Below are 9,845 nucleotides of genomic sequence, written 5' to 3' on the forward strand. Positions count from 1 at the left end.
CCTGTCCTTCTTTCCTACCTTTCTTCCTGTCCTTTCCTCCCTTCCTCCCTCCTTTCCTCCCTCCCTTCCTTCCTTCCTTGACTCGAGGACAACAGGAGGGTTAACCATGTCTTATATCTGAGCATATTACACAATGCTACTCGTGTTTAATCACGTCGTTATCTCGATATGAAACATTGCCTTCTTGTGGTCACAACTTAAATATTACTGACATTGTTGCCGAGGGCGACACGATTCCATAATAATCCACATTCATTCAGTTTGATGTTCTGTTTAACCCTCCTGTCGTCCTCCCGGGTCAAATTGACCCCATCTCTTTTGACTGTTCCTTCTTTAATTTTTCCTTAGTTCTTACCTTCCTTCTCTCCTTTCTTGTCCTCTTTTCCTCTCTCCCTCCTTACTCCTTTCCTTCCTTCCTTCATCCCTGCTTACTCCTTTCCTTCCTCTCTCCCTCCTTTCCTTTCTTCCTCATTCATTCATTCCTTGTTCCTTCCTTCTCTCCTTACTTCCTTCCTCTTTTCCTCCATCCCTGCTTACTCCTTTCCTTCCTTCCTCCATCCCTGCTTACTCCTTTCCTTCCTTCCTTCCTCTCTCCCTCCTTACTTCATTCAAAATTCAGACTAAAAGAAAAAAGTATTCAAATTTCACTTTTATTCTTATTTTAAAAATAATAATAATAAAAAAAGAAAAGAAATCCACTTCCTCAGTTTATTATTTTTCATCCATTTTATTGACACAGTTGAAAATATTTAAATTCAACCCCATAAGGATTTATTTTATTTTTTCATAGAACATTTTCAGAGCAAATCAGTATAAATTAAAAAACAGACCTATAAATTAAACAGGGTTAGTCAATGTTGCAGGCTAGCATGATGATGATGATGATGATGATGATGATGGTGGTGAGGAAGATGACACTAAACTGAGAAGAAATGAACAGAAACTTAATAATAATAATAATAATGATAACAAAAAAGGATAAAAGCTACTCTCTACTCTATTTAACTGTTTGTTGCTTTCTGGCTTGAAAAAAGAAAAAACACGTCATAAAAGATAAAAGTTTTAATTGTAAATGGATATAAAGCGTTTTGTAAAATAACTTTATAAACCTTTTTTGTTTTAGTGAGTCGATTACACGTTAAGCTAATTTTAAATTGTGTGAAAGTAAAAAAAAAAAAGGAAAAATACAGTAGTTGAAGAAAAATTAGTGAAAATGAGAAACTGAAGATGAAGACAGGAAATGAAGCAGAGCAGCAGGCTGATGAAGAGATGTAACGTTATCTGTGTGTGTGTGTGTGTGTGTGTGTGTGTGTGTGTGTGTGTGTGTGTGTGTGTATGTGTGTGTTTTTGGGGCTCAAGTTGGAAAATGTATACAACTCCTGTGTAAAATATTTTAATCCTGTATGTGCACGCTCCTCCGTCCGCTTCACAACACCATCCCTCCGCCCATGATCTCCATCCTCTGTAGAGAAGACACAGAAGAAAACAATTAATTAATTAATTATTAATAAAAATGTGTTTTTGTTACATTAAGATTCTCAGAGCTGTTATACTTTATATATTTAGACGTGTATATTCATATAATTGAAGTGTTGGGACTTCATTATATTATCAGTGTTCCTGCTGTTGACCCTTTAAATATGATGGGCATTGACCCCGTCTGTTTTGACTGTTCCTACCCAGATAGCAAAATTCTTTTGGCCCATATCTGGCCCACACCTGACATGTTCATCCAGCCCACATACAGCATGGAATGATGGCACTTGGGCGGTCCGCTCATGTTTGCCAAAAGTGGGCCATAACCAAGCCATCACAATGCCAGATGTCAACCAAAAACACACCAAATAAACCAGTTCGGCCAAGACTGGCCCAAATATGTTTCAACAAAGGTGGGCCAAGTATGTTTCCTTATATGTGGCCCTCTTTAGGCTCACATCCGGATTAGTCATTGCCATACTTGCCATATTTCGGCCAAAGATGGGCCATATTCGTTTTGTGATATTTGGCCCAAATGTAGCATTTACTACATGGGCCAGTTTAGGTTCACGTCTGTTTTGTCCGGGCCAGAAGAATGCCTACAGTGCCGGATCATTGCCTCAAGTGGCCCACATTCGCATGCTATCTGGGTTCTTTCCTTCCTTCCGTCTGTCTGTCCTTCATCCCTCCCTCCTTCTCACTTTATTTCCTTCCTCTCTCTTTCCTCCTTCTCTCCTACCTTCCTCCCTCTGTCCTTCTTTCCTTCCTTCCTCTCTTCCTCTTTTTCCTTTCTCCCTCCCTCCCTCCTCCCTTTCCTTCCTCTCTTCCTTCCTTCCTCTCCCCCTCCCTCTCTCCTTTCTTTCCTCCCTCCCTTCCTTCTGTCCTTCCTCCCTCCCTCCTTTCCTTCCTTCCTCTCTCCCTCCCTACCTCCTACCTTCCTTTCCTCCCTCCCTCCCTCCCTTCCTTTCCTCCTTTCCTTCCTCCCTTCTTTCCCTTCCTTCCTTCCCTCCTTTCCTTCCCTTCCTCCCTTCCATCCTTTCCTTCCTTCTTCCCTCCTCCTTTCCTTCCTTCCCTTCCTTCTTCCTCCCTCCCTTCCTTGACTCGAGGACAACAGGAGGGTTAAAACATGTTAGAAGTAACAAAAAAAAATATACACAGGTGGTGAAACTTGCATATTTACTCCTTTAGATAAAAGAAATGTTTAAAATAAGTTAACATGGATGTAAATGAAACTAATGTAGTGTCAAAATGAGCAAATACTGCCATCTAGTGGCCAAAAAGTATACAGCACAAGACTACATATGAAGGTTAAAGACCAAAAATGAGTCAAATGTTGAGTTAATTCAGATTAAAAATGACCAGAAGTTAATTTTTAGGTCCACATTAGAGGTTTTTAGAATATAAATAAACCACAAATGTAACTTTTTATTGTTAATGAGTGAAAACCAGGATATAAAACCTGATTACATTTTAGTTCGTGACTTCACTGATGATCATTGATCATTTAGGGTTTTAAAATCACGTCTTGTAAGAATATTTATATCAGAAAAATTGACCAAAAATGAAGAAACCTGCTGAACTGGCCTCACGTTAACTTATCGCTCGTCTGCTTTGCTCCTGAGTTAAATTCTTACATCTTGACTTTAACAAATGTGCGATTTCTTCCTTCAGCATTGAGCTAAAAGGAATTAACAGTCTTGAATAGATTCTTTACCTGCGGCGGCCCGATGAAAGCGAGCCAATCGGACGAGTGCGTCGGCAGCAGCCCCATCGACTGACACTTATAGATGGCCAACGCCGAGCCCAGCAGGTTCCCCACCAGGTAGACCAGACCCTGGAGCCACTGCTGACTGGAGCTCTCCAACAGCTTGAACGCTGGAGGAGGAGAAGAAGAAGAAGAAGGAGAAGAAGAAGAAGAAGAAGAAGAAGAAGAAGAAGAAGAAGAAGGAGTAGGAGAAGGAGAAGAAGATGATGAAGAAGAAGAAGGAGAAGAAGGAGTAGGAGAAGGAGAAGAAGATGATGAAGAAGAAGAAGGAGAAGAAGGAGTAGGAGAAGGAGAAGAAGATGATGAAGAAGAAGAAGGAGAAGGAGAAGAAGAAGAAGGAGTAGACGAAGAAGAAGAAGAAGAAGAAGAAGAAGAAGGAGTAGGAGAAGGAGAAGAAGATGATGAAGAAGAAGAAGGAGAAGAAGGAGTAGGAGAAGGAGAAGAAGATGATGAAGAAGAAGAAGGAGAAGGAGAAGAAGAAGAAGGAGAAGAAGAAGAAGAAGAAGAAGAAAAAGAAGAAGACGAAGGAGAAGAAGAAGACGAAGATGAAGAAGAAGACGAAGGAGAAGAAGATGAAGAAGAAGAAGAAGAAGGAGAAGGAGAAGAAGAAGAAGTAAGAGAGTTAATTTAACTCCTACGGCGGTTTCTCATCGTTATCTTCTTGTTACCGTCGGTGATCCGAACACTCACTGGCAGACATGGACATGAGCGCCTGTATGGGTCTCCAGGCCATCATGCAGACCATCATGATGGGGAAGATGGAGATGGTGTTACCCGACATGTACATGATGAACAGGTTCATGGGGATTTGTTTCAGCGGTCCGAGAGCAACATCCCAACAGCGCTGGATACAGACGGAGAGAGAAGAGAGACAGAGAGCGGTTTTATTAAATCACTGTTCATTATAATTTATAATCACATGGTTGATTATCCTCTGGACTGTTGGACAGGGTTTACTGGGTTTCTGTAGGTTCGGAGTAATTTCGACCTAGCGTCATATGCACCATGAGGTCTATCTAATATAAACTACTGGAGTTAGAGCTATCAGCCGTCTAATCAGCGCCTCAGCCCTTTTTTTTATTTGGTGGGAAAATAGTGGAGTTAGAGCCATCAGCCGAATGTCTTAGTACAGGCGCTAACGGGACCACCAGTGTATCTGGTAAATGACCCCACTAATAATGCCTGGATTGTTATCAAACTTCTACAGTAGTACAAATAGGGTCTTTACTCATAAATCCATGCATTGGAAAGTTTGTAAGTACACCAGGAGTTTATTAAAATAACACTTAACTGATGGCTTTTACTCTGCTGCTAATGCTAAAGCTGTAAACGTTGTCGAAATCTCGCGAGATCACCACAGATCTTTAGATGTGCTGTGCGGGATCTCGCAAGACCACGCGGTATTTCAGTGATCGAGCGAGATTTCGATGTTATTTACAGCTTTAGCATTAGCCGCAGAGTAAAAGCCATCAGGTAAGTGTTTATTTTAATAAACTCCTGGTGTACTTACAAACTTTCCAAAGCATTGATTTATGAGTAAAGACCCTATTTGTACTACTGTAGAAGTTTGATAACAGTCCAGGCATTATTAGTGGGGTCTTTTACCAGATACACTGGTGGTCCCGTTAGCGCCTGTACTAAGACATTCGGCTGATGGCTCTAAATCCACTATTTTCCCACCAAATAAAAAAAAGGGCTGAGGCGCTGATTAGACATGCATATAATAATAAATAATAAGCAAGTACACAAGCAATAAAAACAAAAGTGGTTTAAAACAAAGCAGCAGAAAAAACACATTTTTATCTTTATTGCTGCTTATTATACTGGTTTTTCATTTATATAAAACGTAGCTAAACTTATGAATAGCCGTTTAAAAGAGAGAAAAGAAACCCAAAGAAACTAAAACATCCACATTCCTGATCGGTGCTGAAAACATTTTTTATAAGAACTGCCAAAAAAAAGAGAACAATCTTTATATTAAAATGTGAGGTTTTTCATCCCGGCTCACCTTCTCCACCAGGTTCTTGTCCGTCTCCTGGATGCTGGTGTCGGGGACGGGTTTCTCAGAGTATCCGATGGGGTAAACAACGTCTCCCTGGCCGCCCTGCCGGTCCCGACTCCTGCAGCACAAACAGCTCAGCTTTAACTTCCTCAATTTATAAACTGTCCTTCTTTAATATATGATAAGAACTAAGTTTATCTCTGATTTAAGTGTTTCTCAAACAACCTGAGATGTGGATTTCTTATTTTTGGGAGACTTTTTCAGGTTACTTGCATGTGGTTTCATTAGTCATGGTTTCATTTAGATATTAAAAGGATAATTACTGATGTTATTCTAGTTTTCTTTTAGTTAATCAATCATTAATCCACTGGCTCACAGTTTCCCACAGGTTCATGTTGCTATGAGGATTGAGAGAAGAGTTTTTCTCCGAATTTCTGAGCTAAAAAAATCAATTCTCACTGTTGGATTAGTCGTTAAAAAGTTGATGAACCAGGTGATATTCTCTCTCCCTCTCTCTCCCTCTCTGTTTACCTGGTGTTTCCTAAACTCAGCTCCAGAGCCCACTTCATCCTTCGGGCCGCGCTGCCTCCTCTCGTCGACAGAGCTCCTCCTCCTTGTCCCCCTGGAGACGCCATGGCAACCGACTCAGAGACAGAGAGAGCACCTACAGAGACTGAAAAAAGAAAACAAACATTTGTAATTTAGCAAAAAACTGTCAACACTACAATGCAACGTCCTTCTGTGTTTGTCTTGTGTATATTTCTGAAGATCAATGTTGTTATTAACAATGTGTGAGTACATTGAGAGTCACTAAACTACTAAAAAGGTGATTCTGACTCTGATTTGTGCAAAAAAAAGTTAATCTGAAGCTTCAGCTGTGTAAATTAGTCAAATAACGCAGATATCTTTCAACATTACTGTCTTTTTAGTACTAAAATCCCTTATTTGTCTTACTATACTTCTACTGCAGGTCAACAAGGAAACACAAAGAGGCAATATGACTGTAAATGTGTCAAAATATCGACTTTAATTGACTCATATAAGCTTTAAATCAACTTTTAAATGTATTTTAGTGTATTTTATCCCTAATTACTAACATTAAAGGTGCATTATGAGGGTCAGTATGAACAGAAAAGCCTCTTTAAGGGTTAATTTAAGGTAAACTGTGAAGATGCCCTTTAACATGCACACATTAATCTAACATTTTGTGTGAATTTCAGCCCTTTAGACGACATAAAAAGCTAAAAAATGAAGCTGTAGTAAGGATAAGGAAATATTATTGATTATTAGTAAGGAGAAATAGCAAAATGAGCAGGTTTTATATGAGTTAAATGAATGAAAACAGAATAATAAACAGAAAAAAAGCAGAAAAATTAAACAGGATTTTACATTTGACGTCGCCGCAGGAGCAAAAACGTGACTTTACGTCTAAAATTTAACCTTAATTCTTCACATTAAACTTCATCTCACCTTATAGTAACATCCACACCGACGCCGACAAACTGTTTTTAGTTTTTTTTGTGTTATTTGATGAATAAAAGAGTAAATCTGCTCTGTGTGTGTCAGTCGGCCCTGCTGAGATCGACACTAGTTCCGCTGCGCAGCGTTGATGACGTATGGCGCGGGTGCTCATGGGATATAGAGTCACCATTCGGCCTGTTGTAGTCCTTCCGGAAGAAAAACCTCCAAAATAAAGTTTTGTTTTATACTTAATTTTATGGCATTATTATTATTATTATATTATTATTTTATTATCATTATATAAGTTGAGACATATATAAGTTATCAGTTTCATTCATGTTTCTTTTGTCCTTTTTAATTTCTTTTTTAAACCTAGTTTTAACTTATATTTTATTAAACTTTATCTCTTTAATTTAATTTTACTTTTCTTCTGCTTTAAAAAAATATGTTTTAACCTATTTTTTATACTATTTTTTTCTTTTATTTAAAATAAATCTATTTCATTTAATCTTTTTTATTTACCTATTTATTACTTTTTTTCGTATTTATTTAAACATTTAAATCATCCATATTTTTTTCTCTCCCATGCATTGGTCTAAGGTTTTTATCTTTTCATTTGTTTTTCTCATCTTTTTATTCCTTTTCTTTATGTCATCATTCTTGTCTTATCATCAACTCATCAAATCTACTTTAGAGCACTTTGAGCAACACTTGCATGAATGAAAGCTGCTTTATAGTTTAATTCCCCCTCTGACCAGCTGGGGGCACCACAGACTACTGAGTTTCCTCTCTAGCAGAATCTTTTGACCTTTAATTAACCTTTCTGGTTTTATGCTTTTATATTCTTATTTTTTAAGTTTTATGTTCAATGAATGTTTTTATGAATGAAATGTGCATGTTTGTTAATATATTTCTTTAAAATATGTTTAATATTAGTATATTTTTTATGTATTCTGTCTAATTTAGAGTGATGTATCTAATCTTATATTAACCTGAATTAAATCTACATGTTTGTTAATATATTTCATTAAAAAATAGAAGCAGGAAAAAAAAAAAAGAAGATCATCAAAGCATTTATTCGCTCGGACGTCGTCACCACTTTTACATTTTTTTTTAAACAAGAAATACAAAAAAAGAAGAAACAAGTCAGAAAGATATAGTGCAATCTTTACCGTCAGTTTAGTGCAAAGTTATTATTATTATTTACACACACACACACACACACACACACATATACTGACATGTAAATACAGCAGTGCAAAATAAGAGTAGTAAAGTGATCATGTTTTTAAATTACAGGCACATTAAAGGTCTGTACAGTCAGTGTCTGAACGTTATATTAAAAAATAAAAAGGCACATGTGATGCAGTCAGTACAGTAGAGCACAGAGGAGAAGAAGAAGAAGAAGCTCTGAAACTTAATTAACTAGAACATTTGTTCGTTGAGCACTTTTCTCATTTGATCTGAAAGTATAACAAGCTTAGGCAGAAACCAGATAATTATAATAATAATAATAATAAATCCACTTCAGACTTCAGGATGCGCGGATTCCCAGTTGCTCCTGAATGCATCTCGAAACACAAAATATTTAATATGAGCTGATATAAAAATGTAAAACCTTATCTCAGTTGATTTGTCGTCTATTCATCAGTTAAATGCAGGGATGAATTTGCATTACACTATGAATTATTATTTTTTTTGATATTTAAGAAGTACAAAACCTCCCAAAAATAATCCAATAATAATAATAATAATAATAATAATACATCAGCCAACATTCATTTTCTTAACAAACACTTCTTTACTTCTTCTTTGCTTTAACCCTCCTATTGTCCTCGAGTCAAGGAAGGAAGGGAGGAAGAAGGAAGGAAAGGAGGGAGGGAGGGAGGGAGGAAGAAGGAGGAAGGAAGGAAGGGGAGGAAGAAGGAAGGAAAGGAGGGAGGGAGGAAGAAGGAGAAAGGAAGGAAGGGGAGGAAGAAGGAAGGAAAGGAGGGAGGGAGGAAGGGAGGGAGGAAGGAAGGAAGGGAGGGAGGAGGGAAAGAAGGAAGGAAAGGAGGGAGGAAAGAAGGAAGGAAGGAAGGTAGGGGAGGAAAGAAAGAGAGAAGGAGGGAGGAAAAAAGGAAGAGAGAAAGAAAGGAGGGAAGGAGGAAGGAAAGACGGAAGGAAGAAAGAAAAAAAGGGAGAGAGAGGAAGGAAGGAAGGAAGGAAGGAAGGAAGGAAGGAAGGAAGGAAGGAAGGAAGGAAAGAAAGAAGGACAGAGGAAAGAAGGGAGGGAGGAAGGGTGGGGGAAAGATAGAAGGAGGGAGGGGGGAAGGAAAGAAGGAAGGGAGGAAGGGAGGAAGGAAGGAACAGTCAAAACAGATGGGGTCAATTTGACCCGGGAGGACGACCCAAAGGTTAAAGGTGCAGTATGTAAGTTTTAGCCTCGACTCATAATTATGTTTTTAATTAATATATAAAATCACCTTTTCATTATTTAAGCTTTAGGGCCAAATAAGTCATGATTAAACGATATCAGACCAGAAAGAAGGAACACATTACACTGATTTTAAAAGTCTCTGTACTGCCGACCTGTTTGCTGTATTATTGATTTTAAAGATCATTATATTAGTTTATAAAAGCTCTTAATGGTTTTAATCCTTCCTATTTATTTATTTATTTATCTGATGTGTTTTGATCCTATAAACCTTCAGGTCTTCTTATAGCGACCTTTTAATTCCTAAAGTCCGACCAAAAACCCCACGGAGAGCCTTTTTTAAAATTATTACTCTGGTCTATGAGAGAGTGTTGATACCTTTAAATTTGGCTTTCATTTTAATTTTATTTATCTATTAATTAATCTGTCTTTTATTTTCTATTTTAGCCTGTTTTTACTACTTGGGACTATTCTGTTAATTCTGTTTTTATTGTTTCTTCTTCATAAGACGTCTTTTTATGTGTTTTAACTCCCAACACCTCCGGTTTTACTCCATTTATTCTACAGTGACTTTATTTTATTCTTTCCTTTTAAATATTTTATTCATCTTTTATTGAGTCTTTATTTTATTTTGTATTTATTTACTGATTTTTATTTATTTTTTAATGTTTATTTTTACATTTTAATCCTATGTCTGGTGTTTCCTCATTACATGTTCTTGAGCC

General features: G+C 37.5%; 1 protein-coding gene across 1 annotated transcript; it reads right to left on the bottom strand.

Moving 5' to 3' along the window:
• Window positions 1-716: 716 nt before the first annotated feature.
• emc4 (ER membrane protein complex subunit 4) lies at window positions 717-6,840 on the bottom strand. Its single transcript, XM_053343015.1, has 6 exons — window positions 6,714-6,840; window positions 5,775-5,916; window positions 5,250-5,361; window positions 3,932-4,085; window positions 3,191-3,351; window positions 717-1,462 (listed from the first exon to the last, which is right to left on the bottom strand). Exons 2-6 carry the CDS (start codon window positions 5,876-5,878, stop codon window positions 1,427-1,429), a joined length of 567 nt encoding a protein of 188 aa, XP_053198990.1. The 5' UTR covers window positions 5,879-5,916; window positions 6,714-6,840; the 3' UTR covers window positions 717-1,426.
• Window positions 6,841-9,845: the final 3,005 nt, after the last annotated feature.

The sequence above is a fragment of the Scomber japonicus genome, chromosome 22, assembly GCF_027409825.1.
Source record: "Scomber japonicus isolate fScoJap1 chromosome 22, fScoJap1.pri, whole genome shotgun sequence".
Classification (NCBI taxonomy): domain Eukaryota; kingdom Metazoa; phylum Chordata; class Actinopteri; order Scombriformes; family Scombridae; genus Scomber; species Scomber japonicus.